This window comes from Falco cherrug, chromosome 4 (assembly GCF_023634085.1).
Source record: "Falco cherrug isolate bFalChe1 chromosome 4, bFalChe1.pri, whole genome shotgun sequence".
Classification (NCBI taxonomy): Eukaryota; Metazoa; Chordata; class Aves; order Falconiformes; family Falconidae; genus Falco; species Falco cherrug.
The window spans coordinates 59,962,562-59,983,493 of NC_073700.1; the positions used below are offsets into that span (position 1 = coordinate 59,962,562).

General features: G+C 50.0%; 1 protein-coding gene across 1 annotated transcript; it reads right to left on the reverse strand.

The window, feature by feature from the left end:
* Positions 1–5,369: 5,369 nt before the first annotated feature.
* On the reverse strand, positions 5,370–19,039 carry SHH (sonic hedgehog signaling molecule). The gene is made up of 3 exons (XM_055709928.1): positions 18,079–19,039; positions 13,032–13,293; positions 5,370–9,524 (listed from the first exon to the last, which is right to left on the reverse strand). The coding sequence occupies exons 1-3, from the start codon at positions 18,385–18,387 to the stop codon at positions 8,818–8,820; spliced, it is 1,278 nt and encodes a 425-aa protein (XP_055565903.1). The 5' UTR covers positions 18,388–19,039; the 3' UTR covers positions 5,370–8,817.
* Positions 19,040–20,932: the final 1,893 nt, after the last annotated feature.

Sequence of the window (20,932 nt, forward strand, 5' to 3'; positions counted from 1 at the left end):
GACCCAGCTGTGTCATGCCCACACCCAGCCGCCTGTGACTTCTCCCAGAACTGCTGCCCCAAAACTGGGCTTTGGAACACAGGAGGTTCCCAAGATCCCAAAAGGTCCCAAGCAAGAAGTCAGCATGGGGTGAGTGTCAGGGCGAGCCTCTATCCATGCCTCCTTGCCTTGGAGGGTGGATGGTGTTTCATTCTCTTGTTTCTTGTTTTTTCTCCTAGGAGCACAGCACTTCCTTCCTTCAGCCGTGCACAGATCAAGGGAAATTTCTTTCCAGGGACAGATCGCCATTCGTTCCATAGTGTTCCCTCAGCCCTCCACAGCTTTTTATCCCCACAGCACTGCGTGTCCCCCTCCAGATCACGTTAAGCAATGTGACGAGCACTTCTCCCATGAGCATCTATCTCTTCTCCTTTCCTTCCCCTAGGGGAAAATTGAGTGGGAATAGTTTTAATTAACTACACTGTACGTGCATGGTGTTTATACCAACGCAGGCAAGGCTGAACAAGTGTGCCTCACTCTTGGAAAGAGAGGTGATGAGGTTTGTGGCCGCTCTGAAGTCCTGAGCTGTTCCCACAGTGGAGGACCAGCCCCAGAGGAATCTCTAGCTTTGGACTACACTGGGCTTACTCCGGTGTGGACACAGAGGGGGAGCAAATATGTCAATGCCCAGGGTTTTGACACAGCAGAGTTATGGAAAGTCTGTAAGTGCCCTATACCAGGACCACTGGATGAATCAAGAATGCCCCAAACGTAACCTAGCACCTCATTGGGAGCCTCTGCAAAAAACAGAGGGCTGAAGTGACGTTTTGGTCAGGATTCAGCTCTACGTTAGGACACCTGCATTCAGACACATAATTGCAGGTGTCTGTGTGAGCTTTTGGTGTCTCAGCTCCCTCATTAGCCCATGGACATCTTGGCAACCCAGACCCTTCAGCCAGCCAGTGGGTACCTACTTCAGGGGGAGCCAAACGGCCCACTGGGCCCCACTGAGAGCACTGGGACACATGGACACTACTGACTCGTGGGTCCTTCTTGTGACCTACGTGTGCACTGCAAATTTTAATATCGTGTAAAAAGCCAGCCGTCCTCTTTTCCAAAGGTTTTTAGAAAGGACTGAAAAATCCCATAGGAAACATGCTTATTTTATGTATAAAAATACTTAATAATGGCAGTTGTGAGAGATTTAAAAATTAAATGCAATTTGTTAACCAATATATAAATAAGAGGGCTTTCAAATAGGCTGCCATGTAAAGGTTCTGGTTCGTCCTTGGGTTTCACCACATACACACAGAGGAGATCCCTCAGTGACACACAGGCAGTCGATGTTATCTGAATCACTGTGCTTCTCATCATGGAGACCACATAGACCACGGAAAATTATCCTCAGAGGTGTTTTTCTGCACATCTCTGATGAAGGCAGAGAGACAACAAGCTACTTGCTCCAAATCAGAAGAAACCCCATCAAAGGGCAAGGACCAAACCCGGTTCGCCCAAAGCACAGCACGGTTCTGGCAACTTGTTTGTCTGTAATGAGGGAGTTTTTTTGACTGCTTTCTCCTTCAGCTGGCATTCCTACAGCTATTTATAGTTTCTCTTCATAACCAGTGGTTAATATTTTCAAAGCAGTCTAGCATGTGGTCACCCACACAGAAGATGTGGCTGATTCTCCTGCACTGCCTAAAAAGTGTTGCCCGTGATATTCAGGATCTTTCTGCGAGGGACTGTGGGACGCTGTTGGCAGAGGGGCAAGGAAGATGCCCTGCTGCCTTGGGAAGAAGGTCTTGCTGAGGCCACCATGCTCTGCAAGGCTGTGCAGGAGCTTGCAAAGCTCTTACCTTCTCCTGAAGATGCCCCACCTTGGGATTTAATGGATTTTTTTTTCTACTATTTTTTCCCCTTTTCAAAGTGCAGCTGCATGCTCCTAAATACATGAGTTAAGCCTTGCTGCACTCTAGATCAAAGACTAGTATTTCACGCCTTCTCCTGCACTGTTGTGTAGTGACAAAGTTCCTGGTGACTTAAGTGGGAGGGAGGCTGCGTCCTGGGAGACAAAACTTAATTGAGTGTAATACCACAGGGCACATAAAGTAGGACAACACAGCCTGACCTCATTTTGCCCATACATAACCCTACTGACATCAGTGGGAGCTGCACATATGCAGTCAGGAGATGACATTTGCCCACTCTTGGCTGTTCTAGGAAATTCCTGCTTGCCTGATAAATTCTATTATTGAATCATGCAATATGAAAGCAAGGGACACACCGAGTAAAGCTGAGCAAACACAGCTCAACTGCCTGCCTGCCTGTTTGAAGTTGTGGAAAGACTCCTTTTGACGCTGGTGGTTGTTGGATTGAGCCCACAGTACACAGTGATTCATAATCATTTTCCTCAATGAAAGCAACCAAGTTGGTTTGTTGTTATTTGTGGGATCACATGATTCATTATTTGCGAATATTTGAATGGCAGTTGGACTTTCTGATGCCTGTGAACCCCGTAGCTTCCACCAGTGTTAGCACAGAATGGTTATTCATACAAAGACTGTGCCAGAACAGACTTGTTTGATACTGCATGTTTTATTATGCTCCTGTTTCTAGAAAACCTTTGCAGAGCAGAAAGGGCATCGTTTGGCAAAGTCAACAAAGCTTACACCAAACTGGTGACTATTCCAAGAGAATTGTTCATGAGCAATCCTGAGACTAATACTTATTTGCATCGATCACAGTCTAGTAATTAAAAACAGTGCTTACTGCTGTAGCAAACAGGACGGGACTGACTTACGGAGAAGAGGCTGGCTGGGCGAGTAATGTTTCATCTATATCTGCTCGGTGTGGGCTGCAGGAGCAGGAGCAGAGCTCAGCAAAACTAAGAACATCCCAGATTTTGAACCTGGGATTTCTTAAACCTAATCTTGTTTTAACTCTTCGGTCTCTTTTCCCCCAGAAGAAATGCAAAGTGTGTATAAAGGAAGACTCTTGGCAGATGGAACGCTATACTGCAGTATTCAGGCAAAATGTTAGCTTATATAATGATGTCAGTTACCCAGAGGGATGCTGGCTCTCCATCCTTGGTGACACGTGGGACCTGACAGAAGATGGCCTCCAGCAGCCTGCTCTCAGCTGGCCCCATATGGGCCAGGGTTGGACCCAGGACCACCAGAGCCCCCTTCCAGCCTAAAATGTTCAAAAAAAAGCTCATAAAATACTTTAGTGCTCCAAGCCAAGCAAAGCCTGAGCTGTACCCTGCTTGTAAACCAGCAAAACCCTATGACAGGTCTGTGACATAGTGCTTGTGTGTGATGATACCAAAAGGATGTTGCTGTAATTGCTTACAGATTTATCATCCATTCCCTTGCAGCGAATGCTATCAAAAGGTTCAAGGTTTGGAATGATACAGCATTCCCAAGTATATTTTCCTGTGAGCATATCCCCTTTACAAGGGAGACATCGTGATGTCCCAGAGAGCTGGCCCAGACAAGCATTGCCGCAGCGATGGGGTGATGAAGGGGTCCCCGTGCTGTCCCTGGAGCCAAGCAAGCTGGGCAGAGCTGCACAAAGCACACGGTGCTCCCACAGCATCCCTGCTCCCCTGCCCAGTCCAAGCCCTCCTGCCCTTGGGCAGCAGCCAGATGCGTGTTTGGTGGCCAAGGGACCCTTTGCGGTCACGCCACACAGAGCATCCCTTGTCACCTCTCCTCCTCAGTAATACGAATGGACATTTGTTTACACCAAACTGAGCAGATCTAATATTTATTTCACATTTAGGTCACAGGACATCAGAACAAATATTTTTACCCCAAACACATTTCCTGACCTCGTGGTTTCACTCCTGATTTGCAGCAATATTTGTCCAAAGAGCTGGCTTGCTCTTGCTTAAAAATGGGAGGAAAAGAAGTTATATAGGGTTCTGCACCGGGATTTAAAATAACAGCACAACACCCTGTGCTCTCGGATCAGCTCTGGTTGCTACTCTTCATTTCACTGGAACCAGGACAGGATTATTAAACTCATATTTCCTGGATTTTCTCGCTTCTTTTCAGTCTTGAAAACCAACATTTTTTAAATACGTAAGCCTAAACACCCCAAATGCAAAGTATTAAAAAATATATTTAGCAATCTTGGCGTAAACAGTGCCTGCGGGTCTCATCCTGCTCCCATCAGAATCTGAGAAAATCCCATTGTTTGTAAAGATGCACTTATTAAAGATGATTTTTTCCCCTTTCAGCCTGTGTAGGCCAAGGATGGCAGTAACATTGCTCCATCGAAAGCTCTGACACGTTCTGTACATGGAAAATTGACCTTTTTTGTCAGTCAAGTTTGCACTAGTTTTTAGGCAGAAACTGCTGAAGAGAGAATTTCAAAAGCTTAGGAAATCCAGTGGTCCCTTATGGCTTGCAGTAATGAGTAAAATAAAATGCTCTTTCTGATTTCCTTCCCCCTGTAATTGAAATAGATGTCGTACCGGAGCTGCAAAACTGCTGCCCGATTATCACCCAACTGGGCCGATTTACATTGCCTGCTCAACCTTGGGGTCATGTGAAATGCTCAGGAGGACCAATGTAAACATATTTATAGCCCAGTTGGAAATGCTGGGCTCTTAATATAGGGATAATATTATACATGTATACATATATATATGTGCATCTCTCTCTCTCTAAAGATATAGCTAAGTAAACTTTCATATGTGAGGGCACAAATTGCTGCTGGCTGTGGCACGGCTATCTGGCTGTGAAAGACCTGGTTTACTCCAGCGCTTGGCTTGGATTTTAATTGCACGGTGGATGTGATCATCTTTTACTTCCCTTCGATTGGTTTACCTGTTGTCTGAGCACTGTGGCACTGGTCGAAAGACCAGTCAGGTAAACATGAACTGGCCCCAGTCTCATTAGAGTCACTTGTCATGTTGGCTGACATGGGGGGGTGGGGAGGACAGGCAGCTGCTGATGGGCTGACCTTCAGGGTATCTCTGTCTCCCCACAAAACCCTGCCAAATGAGTTGGCTTTGCAGAGCCCTGCGGTATTTCGCAGGTAAATGATAGACTGTCTACGTGGCTTTAGGTGGGAGAAGAGAGAGGTTGCCACCATCACATGAAGTGGCACGGGCACAGTTCCTGCCATGTTTGAAGGGTCCCTTGCCAAATCCCACAGGACCAAGCACTGGGCTCCCCACACCCCGTTTCAATGTCACCAGGGGAAAAAAATGCAGAGCTGGGAGTGTGTGATACGAATGCCATCATATAACAGACATTTCAGCAAGTCTCTGTAATTTCTTTAATTATTCAGACAACAGAGCACAAGGATAATAACTTCAAGTACATTCTTATACATTATTTTAACAGTAATAGATATGTATTTAGTCATAAACTATTCTGTAGCCACCACTATGTGTACATTTTATACAAACTATTGCCATACTCGGACCCTGAAAATGGACAGTGACATCTCCTAGACATTTTGCACAATGTTATGACAGTACATCCTTCATACGAGAGCTGTCGCTATAGGTTGGATCGGTCCATCTAATTAAGCACTTCTAATGCATACCACGGAGGGGTGATCTGGACGTGAGGCGCTGAAGGAAGAGATGTAATAAATATACGGTAAGGGGGAGGCATATAGTCACTCAAAATATGTGCGATGGAGAACACGGCACAGCATTTCTTTGCTTGGTGAAACAGGTTGATCCTAGTATAAGACAGCATCTTAGCTTCTCTCACACCACAAAGCTCTGAGCTCATCTCAGCCTTTCGGTGAAGTTTAAACTCAGCAGTGTCTGAAATGGTCCCCACAGGGCATGTGCCCTCCCCTGACACAAGCGTGGGCTCTGGTCTAGCGGGTCTTTTTCATCGTAGTTACAATTCAGACTGAAGCCCCCAAGCCAACGGCTTTAAGTTTGATCACTGACATCCCTGAACACCTCCACCATCTGACCTCTGGAGAAGGTAGGCTCCAACAGGGTCATTTTTTGAGCATAAAGGCTTTACAAAATGCCAGCCACTGTTCAGAGATGGGGGTAAGAGAGCTCAGATGCCCCGACACCGCTGTGCGAAGGCCAGACTCTTACAGCACAGACTCATTTGTTCCACGATCACATTTTTACATGCCCCAAACCAGCTGCATTTGCAGCCCCTGATGCACCAGCAGACCCCAAAGACACAGAGGCGGCAGAGTCTGAGCCAGGGCGGGCAGCAGGTCCCCGGCCCCCACCGGGGCATTCCACAGTCCCCCACGATGCCCAGCATTGCGTGGGCATTAGGGTGGCTTGGTTCCTATCCCAGCAGTCCACACAGGCACTGTAGCATGCCGGCGGTCGCACTGAAGTCTCACCACACCAGCCATGTCCAAGCTTCAGAGGGTGGAAGTGGCCCTGGACTAGAAGCTGCCGGGAAGGAGAGACCACATCCATCTGTTAGGGCATGACATGGGAGTGATCGTGCCCAGAGCTTGGCCACCAGCTCCCGGCACTGCTCTGGAAGCTCCCAGGCTTTCAGTGTGGAAGAGCATGGTCTGTGCTCTCTGGAGGTGGCCCCAAGCAGGGACGTCCCTGGAGGCCACCTGAAGCTACCATCCATCCCAGCGGTGGAGGACGTGGCTGCATCTCTGGAGCAAAAGGCTGCCCGATGGATGAACGTCCTTGACTGGCGAGTAATGGAAACCGAAGAAAAGGTGAGAAGACATTCAAGGAAAGCTCCCTTCCGGCACGGTCCTGTCGCAGACGTGCACACACACGCACACATAATGTTTTGCAAAATTTTTAAAGGGACCCTGGAAACCCTCTGGGGAGGAGCACACGGCGCAGCAGAACCTCACTCATCAGCACCTGCTGAGGACGAGCCTCTCAGCGGGGCTTGGGCTGGGACCAGGCAGGGGATGCAGCACTGGCCCCACCACTCAGCTCCTAAAACACATCTCCAATATGTTCACTCATCGATGGCTCAGGATGGACTCTGATGCGTTACAACTAAGGAACATCTCTCAGAATAAATGAACAAATTTTTACCCCTCTTTTATTTTTTTGTTTTGCCAAGAGTGTTTTGTTCTTTCCTTGGTGACCCCAAGCCACCAAGTTACTCAGGCAAGGTGACCAGTGAAATCTGGTGGCCATCTCCTTCTTCCAGCATCAGCCGCATGAATCCCTGGTAATTCACCAAAGCAGTGTCCTTCCCCCAGATTTCCATCTTCCAGGCACTCAAACGAAAGCTGATTAAGACCCTGGTGCCACCGCAAGGTGAAGGCAGCCGCCTGCCTTCAGATCAATGTGCTTCAAAGGCCAAACTTGATTTAATGTCCTTAGAAATCAATTTTGAGAGCTCTGTGTGGTCTCCAGACCAGACCAGGAGGTGGACACGGAACCAGGGCTGGAACTGGAAGAGGGGAGCATTGCCTGAGCATGGACGGGGAGCCAGGGCTCCGGTGAAGGGAAACCACGTATCCCGGTCGCTCGTGCGAATAAGTGAGGTTCTACTGTTAGTACAAGAGATTCCAGGTTAAGCGCGGATGTGATGGATTCGTTTCCTTAATTAACGTACCAAAATTAAAAGTCATAAGCAACACATCTAAATAAAATAACGGGCACTCCTTTAGGCATCATGTTTCCTAAACCAATAAGCAAAAAGGAAAAAAAAAATGGGATGCACCAGGAACTCTTAGTTATTATATACTAACCAGACTGTGCATGGCACATTTTATTTCTATAAAACTATTAAAACTATTACAAAATATTCAAAAATACATTTTAGTAAATTTACAGCAGTTATTTCTCAATTTATTAATGCAAAACATCCTTTTCTCCCCTCTGTACAAACTACTGTCTCCATCATCACAGAATTGCCGCCATGTGCGCTTTTTAAAAAATATTATTTTCTAATAAACTTTTTTTTGAAGTTAAAAATAACAAAGTTTCTTATGGTTTTTGCAAATAAAGTTTGTGTAACAGTCTTGACTTCCATGAACGTGGCCAAATGGTGTTTTTACAAAGCAAACATGGAAAACAATACAGGAAATGACGTTACATTTGAAACTATTTAAATTAAAATAATATATTCTCATATTTTACACTATTTCAAAAAACGAAATGTGATTCAGTTAAGTATTGATCTCTCAAAAAAATCTAATTTACAATTCTGTGTATAAAAATATAATTTACGGACCCCCATGAAGTTTGTCTTTTTTGTGTGTGTTTGTTTGTTTGCTTGGTTTTTAGACTTGCAGAAATGAAGGAGCAATGTAATGGAGAGATGGGAAAGTACAGAATTTTGCTGTCTGAAAGTCAGGACACTCATGACATGTAGAAAAATAGACTCTGCGCAGTTTTGCTTGGCCTCACGAAATAATTTTTTTCCCCTGTGAGTACAGTTCACATGATAATAAATTATCAAAGAAACTATTTAAGGCTCTTGAAGGTCCGGTTCATATCATTTAAAACATCTATTCAAAATACCAAAGAAATAAATATCCAGGAGAGGAGGAAAAAAAAAACCAACAAACAAAACAAAACAAAAGAACAAATAAAAATATATATATATTTATAAACTAAACAGAACAGAACTTCCCGGGGTCTTTGTTTCCCTTAAAGTCTACTTTGGACTGTCCTACTTAATTATTATTATTTTATTATTATTATTTTTAAGTCTTAATCCGTGCTCTCTTTTAAAAATATGTATTTTTTTCCTTTTTTTTCTTTTAGGTTTTTCTTTTCCTTTTTTTTTTCCTTTTTTTCTCCTCTCTCTCTCTCTCTCTCTCCTCTCTCTCTCTCTCTCTCTCTGTGTCTCTGTCTCTCCCTTGGAGGCTGGCAGGGGGCTGGGGTGGCGCAGGATGCTCTCAGCTGGACGGCACCACCATGCCCAGTGGGTGCAGAGAGTCACTATCCAGCACCCAGCTGCCAATGCGGTAGAGGAGGCGAGAGTACCAGTGGATGCCAGGGGTGGTGGGGGAAGCCATGGGGGCCCCCCCGCCAGAGGGGCAGAGGGTGGCCAGCATCCCCTGGAGCAGGCGGAAGGGAGCGAACGCCCAGTGCGCCCAGCTGTGCTCCTCGATGACGGCGTAGCAAGAGGCCAGCACCCGGTTGATGAGGATGGTGCCCTGGGCAGTGAGCGGGGCGTACGCCCCTGAAGCCTCCTCCCGCAGTGAGACGCTGTGCACGGCTGCTGGCAGGAGCTGCTGCCCGCCCTCGCCCAACACGTAGACCCGCTGGCCCGGCCGTACGCGGCTGGCGAAGAGCGCCCGGCTGCTGGGGGTCCCCGCCTGCGACTGGTTGTGTTGTGGGGCCACGAAGAGGAGGTGGGCAGCTGTCAGCAGCAGCCGGGCTCGGGGCTGCCGTGTCTCGATGACATAGAAGAGCTTGTGGGAGCCATCCTCCCGGTCGAGGAAAGCGAGGAAGTCGCTGTAGAGCAGTCGGCCCTCTGCGTCGGCCACCAGCACCCGGTCCCCGGGGCTCAGGTCCTTCACCAGCTTGGTGCCGCCTTGCTCCAGGTGCACCGTGGCCGAGCCAGGGAAGCAGCCCCCCGATTTGGCCGCCACCGAGTTTTCTGTGCAAGGAGAGAGGCACAGCAGGGTTAGAGGGGGCACCCACCAGGCTGGGACATGGCGGCACAAGGGGACATGCCACTTCCCCAGCTACTCCCGACTCCCTTCAGAGGCACAGGTGCAGGATGCAGCCTCGCTCCTCTCCAAAATTCTTCCATCCTCATCTACAAACACTCCCTGTTTGCACTCAGCAGGTCAAGTGAGAGTCCTCTTCCCAACAGATTTGAGCCAGTGCATCTCCCTCTGGGTTAGGAGTTACAAGGGTAGATTGTCTTATCAAGGAAACGGGCCAAAATATTTCCACTGAGAAAGCTGTACCAGAAGGAATCTCTTCTGGAAGAGCTTCCTACTTGGCTACCGTTTGCCCTGCACTGGCAGTTCATGCCAAATAACTCACAGGCTTTCAAAGCGGTCTTGCTGGCATAAGGTTTCTCTTCTAGGCAAGTGGTCCCCACTCAGCTTTTACTCAAGGAGCCCATCTAGGGCAGCAAACAGCACAGAGCAGGAGGAGGCTTTGCCCCAAGGAGCACATGAATTTGCCCATCATGCCATTGGAAAGCAAAAGCCCAGATTTCCCGAGCCCCCTCCATCACCCCGTGCTGTCCCCACCCTTCTCTGCCCTCCTGCTTGGCACAGCACCTGCTGGGGCACACGCCACCCCTCATAATACCCCTGTCTGATATCCCCACCACTCCAGTTCACTTCTCTTTGCAAACAAAAAACGTCTCCTTCAGTTCTCCCACCCCACTGGAAGGAGGATCCTGTTCCCAGTCCCAGGGCATGTGGTCCCCAGGCAGCCCCACGCCTGTGCCAGACCCAAGCATATCTCTCCTTCACCTTCTCCAGCTCTTGGAGTTACTCAGAGTTTAGATACTAAATGCTGTTGCCAACCGCTGCTGCTTTCCAATGCTACCAAGAAGAAAAATTGTAGGTTTAAAGGAGGCAGAAAAAGCGATGGGACTTTAAATCTCTCTTGAAATCCCTTTCTGGAGGCTCTAGCCACACGCAGGGTGGTGGGAGAGGACCTCTGCCCTCTTCTAGGCTGGTCTCTGACTTAACTGAGGGACTCTGCGGTGTTCCTAAAATCTCTGGGTTTCTATATATTGGGTAGTAGCCCACGGTACGTCACAGTAGCAAGTGTCTTTGCTACAGCTGTTGACATTCCTCAGCTGTCCCTTGCCTTCCCCTGGTTTCTCCCAGTTACTCCCTACACCAGTTGAGAGTCCCGGTGATTTATCTCCTAAAGGCAGTCAGATTTTATATTTTGCCTCTGTGGCTGGTACTGAAGCTCTTACGATTTAAATAAATCCTTGGAGTGTCTCCTAATGACTTTCCCAGGAAGGACAGGAAGGGCGAAAATTAGACCGTTATTGATTTGCTAATGACTTTATCACTTCTCCTTCAGAAATGAAGCAGCAAGATCTCCAAGGCCTCTTCAGGGAGGACATGGCAACAAACAAGCTATGTGCTTTATGTGGAGCCCTCCGCTAGCAAACTACACCTTCCTACAAGCTGGTGGTAAAGGTCTGGCTAGAGCTTTGTTTGCATATTCAGGGCTTGATGAATAGATCTAGTAGTGTAGCAGCTCTACAAACATACCAGTGAATTGGCAGAGGTGTGAAAATCTGCTTCTTTGAGCAGTGCTTGTTTGGGTTCTCTAATTAAAATCCAATAAAGGATCAGCATTGTCATTCTGATTCATGTAATAAATGCAGACACTCTTGGAAGAGAGGACACTTCCATTTTTTTCCCAGCTTCTTCCCCCCCTTTTCTCCCCCTCCCTATTTGTTCAGGTGCAGAAACCCTATGTGCCAATTCACACACATACTCTCCAAAAAACCCAGGACCTTCCAAGCAATATTTGCACAGCAGAGCCACTTTTCCAAGGCACTCAAGATCTGTATTTGAATTTTAAATGTAGAAGCTTGCTCTAAATACTTGCTGCAGCGCATTATCAATGTCCCTTTTACCACCCCTGCCTCTCCCTCCTCTGTCCTGGTGACAATAATTCAGGCCTTGGAACTCTTCTTTGCATTCCAGTCTCTGGGATCATACTTTTTGCAAACAGAGATGTAGATAAAGAATCTTCCTGCCTGGTATTATGGGGTTTAATCTTCTCATAAGATGCACTGTCATGAAATGAAGTTTGGATAGTTTGAAATCAGGCTGAGCGGGTGGAATTCAAGCCTGCTCCCTTGCAGCTCGCGTGGTACAGTCACACGACCCTGCCTGACACCCTCTAAATATTGCCCCCCAGTCTGTGTGTGCCGAATCTCAATGAGCAGCTTGGGGTTACTCCTCTCCTATGAAATACCCGTGGGGGTGGATTAGGGGGTGCGCTTGGGCGAAGGTCATCACATGCCGCAATCAGACACCTCGCGCTGTAAAGCCCATCTTCGCTATTGAAAGGGATGTTTCATATCACCGCACGGCTGGCAGCTTTGCAGGGCCTCCTTTTGGCTAGAAAGAGCTGGCTTGCTGAACAAAAGCGGTAGCAGGCTCTCAGGACAAAGCCCACATGGGCCGGGAGAGATGCTATCCTGGTTCAGCCCCTGGGCAGCTTCAGGCTGGAGCTGGGGGGGGTGAACCCCTCTTGCATGGCGAGGCCAGGTTGACTTCCCTGCCATGGGGCTGCTGGTTTTGAAGCATACGGCTATATTTAAAGAAAGCCCACTATTTTTTTTTTGCAACCAAGTGTTTCTTGACACTTCCAGTGGGCTGCTGGGCTAGAGGATGCTATTCAAAAGCGCTGGAGCTGCCGTGCAGCCGGGTGGAAGGAGGCGGGGTGGTGGGGGGGGGTGGCACTTGCCAACCGTTTTGCTCCCCCCAAAAAGTGTCAAGTGTCAAGAAAATGCACTCGGCGAGTCGGGGATTTCTTGCGAGCTGTTCCCGGGTTGAGACAGCGTGTGGCGTTGTAAGCACAGGGGAGGGGAGGGGAAAAAATTATTATGTATGTGTATCCCTATCTGGGAATTTCCGAGCGGCTACCGCTGAAGAAGGCAGGGGACCACGTTCCGTATTTATTTTCCTGGCTGGCTCCCACTCGGAGATTAGCGATCGCGAGTAAGGCGTGCAGCCAGCGGGGCGGCTGGGGCCGGCCCCCAGTGCTTGTGTTGAGCGTGCTTTTGGGATGGGGAAAGCATCGGGTCCCACGAGGGGAGGACGAGGGTGTGTGGCTGCGGCGCAGCGCTCCTGGACAGGCTGGGCAAGGATCACCCATATTAAAATGCTGTCACAAAGTGCTGCAGCTGGCTGGGCTTCCCCCCGCAACCCCTCCTCACCCTTTTTGCCCCCCTCGCCCTCCTTCCTTTCCCCCGCCCCTGCGCCGCTGGGATCACCGCACCCTCGGAGGAGCCCAGACGGGGCGGGCAGGGCTGATGGGGACCCTGCGGGGACGGGGAGGAGGGAGCCCGGGCGGCATCGGGCAGGCCGGACGAGGCTCTGGGGGGCTGAGCCGTGGCTCGGGGGTGTCCCCCCTGGCGTGTCCCTGGGCAGGCTGCCTGCCTTACCTGCTTTGACGGAGCAGTGGATGTGCGCCTTGGACTCATAGTAGACCCAGTCGAACCCAGCCTCGACGGCCAGGCGGGCCAGCATGCCGTACTTGCTGCGGTCCCGGTCCGAAGTGGTGATGTCCACGGCGCGGCCCTCGTAGTGCAGGGACTCCTCGGAGTGGTGGCCATCCTCGTCCCAGCCCTCGGTCACGCGCAGTTTCACCCCGGGCCACTGGTTCATCACCGAGATCGCCAGGGCGTTCAGCTTGTCCTTGCAGCGCTGCGGGGACACGGGCACACGGGGAAGGGCGCATTGCGGGGGGTGCTGCAGCCAGGGGCAACCCCCCCTTCACCACCTACATTCCCACCCCCCACCCCCCCAGGGCCTCATCCTGCCCTCCCTCCCCTGCAAATGGGCCGCATCCCGCCCCCCCTCCCCCCCAAAGGCGCCGCGGGATGGGCCGAGCGTCTTCGCCCCCGCTGCCAGGGAGGGACGGGGAGGCAGGTGAGGAGGAGGAGGGGAGTGAAACCTGGGGCCACGGGAGGAAGAAGGGGTGAAGCACTACGAAGACCCACCGGGACGGAGCCGCCCCCTCCCCCGACACCTGCTGCAGGGACAGGGGGACCCCCCCGCCGCACCCCCGGCGCTTGGCTGTGAGGGCGTCGGTTCAAAGCCACCTGCACGGAGCAAATTCCTGCCGCTAAGTGCCCTGTCCCCTTCCCGAGAGCAAAGTTTCTGCCGAGAACAAACACTCGCCATGTATCTCGGAGTCACGGATTCCCCCCCGGAATGTCTCTCCGGGTCTTTTCAGCTTAATTCTGTGTTGAAAGGGGTCTCAATACATGTTAACAGCCTTTATGTGCTGGAGGGAGGGGTGGGGTTTTTTTTCTCTCCCTTCGCCCATCACTCATTAGAGCCCTCAAAGCAGCATGGGCTGGGAGCATTCACTCCGCTTCAAACATACATCGGCGCTCGCCTACAAAGCCGAGCAAATCCATACAATAATATAGCTCTTAGTGGGAAGATGAAAAGCAAGGGAGGGCCAAGGAGCGAAGTTAAGCGAAGCAGGGATGCTATGCAAGCTAGGAGACCCTTTGTGTGGAGTGAAACGTTTGCAACTCCGTGCAGAAGCACTACGGGGTTGGCCATCACCCCCCCGGAGCCACCGGCCTTGCCCGGGACCGGAGCGGGCCCTGCAGCACCGGCCCGAGCGGAGGGGTGGGGGTGGGGTGGGGGGTGGGGAGGGGAGGGGGATGGAGGGGAAGGGGGGCTGCAGCGAGGAGGACGTGAGCTCGGCGTGAAACCCTGAAAGTTTCGGGGGAGAGATGATTCCTATTTTAGCCAAGGGGGAGGAGGGAATAGACACGCCGGAGGTAGGGGAAGAGGACTCGCAGCCCCCCAGAAATAGGAAATCAGCACCGACAGCATTGAAAAGCGCTTGACTAAAGGTACAGAGTTAGAAAAACACACGTCGCCAACTTCCCCCCCACACCCACATTTTTTGGAGTGGAAAATAACTCGTGGATATACACGATGTGGCTCGCTTGGTGCAAACATCGATGCGGGTTAAAGCCACGGCAGGATGCGGTAAACTGCTCTTCCCTCACTTTTGCTGGCCTGACTGGGATGCTTGGCCTTCAGCAGGACCATTGTCCCCAGCGTGCTCCCAGCACGCCCAGTAACAGACCTCAAAAGCCCCCTTCACAGCTCCCCGAAAGGCTAAGCCCCCCCATTACCCCGACGACGCTACTTTTCGGGACGTGACGAGGTTGCACAACAAGAAAGTTTCCGTGTGTCTATCAAAAGCCATAAAAAGCAATTCCAGCAATACACAGGTCTCCGAGAGATATAAGAGGCAATCGGGAGCTCACTTTGGACTCTCTGGCCTGTAGTTTTATAGAAAGAGCCGGCTGTCTGGGTTTCGGCACCCTTCCCGGCAGCAAAGCGCAGCAGCACAAGGAAGTTGAGTTTGATTTGTTTTGTTTTGTTTTGTTTTGCTTCCCTCTCCCTCGCACACCTGAGAGGATGGATACGCTCCTCCACGGACTGACAGGGGGAAGGGAGCGAAGGATCAAACGTCTCAGCTACTGATAAGGGGAGAGCCCTGGGCGACACGGCGATGCTCTGCCCGCCCGCTGCCTCCCGCGCATCCAGCGCATCGTGGAGGGGCGGGCAGGGTGCGGGCAGCGCCGAGGTGCTCTCGCTGCTCTGGCCCTGCCAGCCTCAGCTCCCGGCTTCAGGCGAAATAAAGAAGAAGAAACGACCTCCTGAAGGACTTTCCTCCCTTTTATACTGCCTGAGCTGGATTGTCAGAGTCAAAAGCCGTGAAGCCCAGACTATTTATTAATTCATTGGGTCGTGTGCCACAAATCAAGCCCAATTCTGTTCAGCCACCGTGAAACTCAGCAGGGCTGCCTCCACTAACGCTTTGTGTGGAGGCAAAGTTGTTCAACAAGCCCTCTCCTGCCAGCTCCTAATCTCTTCACAAATGAATTGCTTGAAGGAAACACTTAACAGGTACCTGTCAGTGTAAACAACCTGGTGGGCTTCCTAAATGCCAAGTTGATCTCTAAATTCCTCACATCACGCACCGGTTGTGTGCCTGCATTACGCGAGATCGCTAATTTATTTCATACAAATTCCAGCTTTATCATACTGACCTGGCCTCCTTATCTCTGCCCCGAATCCAGCCAATGGCTGCGGTGGGGAGGAGGGGGGGAAGAAAGGGGGGAGCCTTCAGCAAACTGCTGTTGTCACCTGCAAAGTTGAGAACCTGACTTACCTACCACTGTTTGCGTTCCCCTCCACCCCCCCCACCCCCCACCCCGGAGTTAATATTAACTAGCGGCTAATGCATTCGGCAACTAGCCTGCAAGTTGAGCGATTCTGTTCAGGAAAGATCTCTCCATGGTTGAAAGGCTCGCGAAGCAGGCGGTTACAGGCTGGGATTTACCGGGCGGGTGCCGGCCGAGGGGGAGAGGGAAGGAGGGAGAAGCGGGGCGGAGAGGCCGGCGGCAGGACGGCACCTCCGGGTGCTGCGGCCCCGGCCGTGCCCGGGGGCGGGTGGGCAAGAGCGGCCCCTCCACCCCCCCCACCCCCCCGCCTCGCCCAGGGCTGCCGGCGCCCGGCTCGGTCCCCCACCTCGGTCCCCTCTTCGTCGCCGGGTCCCCGGCGTTGCGGCCTCCGGGTCCCCGCCGCCCTCAGCCCACCTCCCCCCTTTGTGTCCACGGCACGGGAATAAGCACTGAAGGGGGGGGACGACGGACGGAAAAAAGTATTTGCTTTCGTTTCGTTCGTCTGAGGGAAGTTGACAGAAGGTCAGGAGTTCAGACGCTGCCAGTTAATGCAGCGGGAGCGGCCAGCCGCGTAGCCGGCGCGCCGTGCCCCGGGAGAGCCGCGGGGCCGGGGTCAGCCCGCACGCCAGCCCCGACCGCAGCCCACCTCTCCCGGCCGTCTCCCAGCTCCCCCCCTCGCCCCGCTCCGCCGCGCACACGCACCGGCGCAGCCGCGCAGGGAGCGATGCGCCGAGCCCCGGCGGGAGCCCGTCTCCCGCGGAGCCGCCGCCGCCGCCGGGCTGCGGAGGGAAGGGCGAAACCCGAGCCGCCGCGATCGATACGCGAGGGGAGTAAGTGGAGCTGAAAATGCGAGAGATGCGGCTGGCTCGCCGCAGCCCCGCACCGGCGGCAGCGAGGGCGGAGGGCCGCGGGTGCGCAGAGGGGCCCGGCACCGCTCCGCACCCCTGTGCGGGGCAGCGGCGGGCAGCGCGCGGCGGAGCCGGGCAGCGCGCGCCGCCGCGCTCCGAGGTACGGTGCGATTTAAGGTGGTCGGGAGGAGATGGTGGCGGCCGCCGGTCCCTCGCCCCGGGAGACCCGGCAAACGTGCGGAAAATCAGGCCGAGGAACGGGGAGAGTTTGGGAAATTCCACCCCCCACCCCCCTTCCCCGCGTCCACTCCCCGCCTAGTCCTTCCAGGCGAGTCCTGTTCTAGCACTGAAGGTGGGGCTTAAATGTATTAATATTAAAAAAGAGCTGTTGACCTATATTTGGAGGAAACCCATTTCCAGTGTCTAGATTGCATGTAGTTTCAGAAACTCCGGGATTGGCAGAGCAATTGACTTCACCGAGCTCTCTGTTGAGCATGAATAATAATTATGAGGTGACTCTCGGAGAGGTTCTCTCTCTCTCTCTCTCTCTCTCTCTCTCTCTTTCTCTGCATAAAATGGTTCCGCAATCTGATTCCACCCGAGATCCAATATTTACCCAGTTGTAAACCTTGTGCCATCAGATTTTCTAAAACAGAAGGTGATGCAATGCCGATAAGTTGCAAGTCCCTCCCCTATGGAAGTACCAGAGCACTGGCGGCGAGCATCCTTAAAGAAATATCAATATATTTACGCTCTGATGGGCACAATTGCAAATGATGGTATTGCAATACGAGCTATATAATACGGAATCAGGAGAGGAATGGTCGATCAGGCTTCAGCTGCCTTTTGTGAGTGCACGACTGCATGCCTACTAAATTTAGAATATGCTCGCTAGGGATAAATAATAATAATAATAATAATAATAATGAAGGCTAAAATGAAATGAAGCAAAAAAAAAAAAAAAGAAATAAAATAAAATATATATAAAAACCCGAGTCACCAGGCGTAGCAACCGAGGACTACGTTTGTAATAATGAGTGAGTGGCCTGGCGGTCACTATACACTTGGGGTCCTCTGAGCTGTATGCAATTCGTTTGATCAAAGTGCATCCTTGGGGACAAATGCAAACAGCAATCTCTAAGCAAGTTAAGGGAACGCCATGGCACGGTAATGACTGTAAGTATCACACAGATTCCCCCACCAAATATCTAGATAGTTCCAGCTCCAGCCCCTGCTAACTTGTCTGGATAGATGGTATTTACATTCAATGGGGGAAACTAGCCGAGTTTGGAGGGGCGGGGGGAGGAGGGGGAGAGGGAAAGGGGGGGGGGGGGGCTTTCAAAAATACTAAGACAGATGCGTCCTTTAGGATTGCTCAGAGAGGTTAACAAACACAAATACAGGTATCTCTGTGGCTCTACCTGAGTCATCAGTCTGTCAGCTCCCGTGTTCTCTTCATCCTTAAAAATAATGTCAGGGTTGTAATTTGGGGTTAGTTCTTTAAATCTCTCGGAGTTTCTTGTGATCTTCCCTTCATATCTTCCACTGGCCCCTAGGGTCTTCTCTGCCACATTGGGAATAAACTGCTTATAGGCTAAAGGGGTCAGCTTTTTGGGGTGTCTCCTTTTTCCAATGCCCCTGCCTGGTCCACAAGTCAGCCCAGAGGAGACTAAAAGAGCGCAGATGAAGCCCACCAAAAGAATTCTTGTCAACAGCAGCATTTCGTCCATTGAATCCAATTACTTCAAAGCTCTCTGTGCCTATCCCTGGCTGTCTCTAGAGCTCTCTCTCCTCCTATGTCCTTGTCTGCTTTCTGAATCGTATACTATCCACCGATCCCTAGCAAGACAGGTGCTGGAATGGCAGGCTTTAGGTCGCTGATAACGGAACACATCGGAGTTTGGTCGGGAGACAGCAATCGAGAGACAAAAAAAGGGTCTGATTTTAATGGTAGCAAAGCAAGACGCTTGTGAGAGGAGTCTGCCTTTAGTTCTATATTATAGCTGCCAGGGCCGCAAGCTGATTGGCCAAGGCGAGACAAGCTTGTCTTCTGATGTTTTAACCCTCAAAAAGGCAACAAATTCTTGAAAGATTTTTTTTTCTCCTTTTACCTGAAGGGCTTGGAGCTGAGAGGGGTGGAGATCACGCTTTCTTGGGATAACATCAATTACACGCTGATTTTTTTTTTTTTTATTTTTTTTTTTCAAAAACTTTCTTGGCAGAATGGTACATTTGTCAGCAAGAGGAACAGATGCCTCTGTGAAAGAGGGAAAAAAAATAAATAAGATCAGCAGGCTGCCTCGGTGCAAGTCAAGTTTCTAAGGGCAGTTGCGGTTAAATAAAATGCCGAATTATCGGGGAGCCGTGCAAATAGAAATGTAGTGGGGAAATATTAACGCCCGGGAGGGGATGGGGGGTGGGGGGCGAATAATGCCATTTAGGAGCGCACCCACCTAAGTGGTTTTGTAATAGGTTTCTGCCCCCTGAAAAGGGGGATTGCTCTCCCTCCTGAAGACATACATTTTTAAACACGCTCCCCTTTTAGCTGATAAATGACTACTTTGAAAGCAGAAACAAGTCACTCTGATGCGAGGCGGCAGGTATATGAAATTAGCGTGTACGACTTGTGTACCACACAATTGCAATGGCACTTTTTTTTTTTTTTTTTAATAAACCCAGGACTATCACCCAGCTGAAAATAACGTGATATCTTCAGAAGTGCATGAAAAGTCAACTGTTTAAAAATAGGTGGTCCCCTGAGCACGCTGGGGCTGTATTCTTTGTTGCCTTGGCCGAAGAGGAGCGTTTTAGACTCTTACACCTCCTTGCGGGGTGTCATTAAGTTTTTAAGAAAAGCATAGTGTTGAAAGCATCCGCAAACACAATTAACAGAGATCGATCCAAGCAAAGTGAATGGAAAGAGGATAAGTTTAATGTTAAATTAATTGTTATCTCATGCAGCGTGGCAAGTGATGTCTTTATCCCGATCTCCAAAAGCTACTAATCAGACAAAGGTGTTGAGAGACGAGCAAAATTGCAGAGATGGGGCTGATAGAGCAGGTTAGACAGAAAAGCAGAATCCCCTATGAACAAACACTTCTCTGCCTCTGAACAGCCCGGTTACTTTTGCTCCTGAGGGAATACAGTTTGTCCCAGGATCTAGAAACTTTGAGGAGTTTTTTAGGAGTTCTTAAAAATGTCAGGACTATATGCTGAAGCAATTCAAAGTCCACTCTCTCAGAAAAACAGGAAAAAATCAACTTTATTTAAGGTTGTTGGTTTTGGTTCTTGGGTTTTTTTGGGGTGTTTATATACATATATATATATATATATATATATAAACGCTCTTTGGGGCGAGCAATTATATGGGAGTTTTCCGGTCTGTGACATCGAGCTGAGTCGTAATCAACTTAAACCATGTGAAAATGGACTTTAAAATTAGTTCTTAAGTGGTAAAACAGTTGTATATCCGTAAACTGTAACAAGCAGGACAGGACTTTTCAAGGGACAAAGTAGCCTTTTTAGGTAGACTTTAGAAAATAGCTGAAAACAGGGATCAGAAGCTCCCACGCCGACTCTAACTGGTGCTCTTCCCTCTTTTTTAACCTATACTTTTCTTCTGCTATTTCTGTTTCTTCGTAGAGTTTCGGTGAATCATTGATTTCTCTTTCCTAGCTTTACATTTAGGAGTTTTGACTTGAGAATGGATAAAAAGTTAGAAAGTCAGCAACTTGGCTTCTAGGTTTTTATCAACCAACTTAGTTGCAGAAACAAGTTGTATAACAGCTAAATACCTGCTTCATGCTATTAAAAAACAAACTTAAGTTTTATCTCCCCGTCTGCGTGCATGTGAGAAGACAGATACAAGGAATATATAATTTATACAAAAGAGGGTATGTTCTTTTGATGTGGTTGCTTAAACAGCATGACTTGATATAACAGTTGATTAAACAGTGCCAAGGAATAAAAGCTATTCTTAATGGTGTGGGATACTGCAAATCTTTTATCACCCCTCTTACCTTGTCCCCCTCCCCAAGGAAAGATGATCGATATCCCAGGCACTAGACGGGTGGACATCGCCATGAAGAAGTATGGAGAATAAGGATAAACTCCCTCATTATCAGATTGCCATATGTACAAAGCAGTCACCCAAAGATTAACAGGAAAGGAAACGCAAAGAAGGAATTAATTAAATGCAAGTAATAAATGCTCGGGGAGGGAGGGGGCAAAGGGAGAAATCAAGAAAAGTTGTAACTGTGGGAAGCTTGAAATCAC

What these genes read in the sequence shown, in the direction of transcription:
- SHH (XM_055709928.1), bottom strand. Translation starts at nt 18,387, where the DNA reads ATGGACGAAATGCTGCTGTTGACAAGAATTCTTTTGGTGGGCTTCATC. An exon ending in CTGACAGACTGATGACTCAG is followed by an intron (nt 13,294 to 18,078) that starts GTAGAGCCACAG and finishes GTGTCCCCGCAG; the next exon opens with CGCTGCAAGGACAAGCTGAA. An exon ending in CCACTGCTCCGTCAAAGCAG is followed by an intron (nt 9,525 to 13,031) that starts GTAAGGCAGGCA and finishes CTCCTTGCACAG; the next exon opens with AAAACTCGGTGGCGGCCAAA.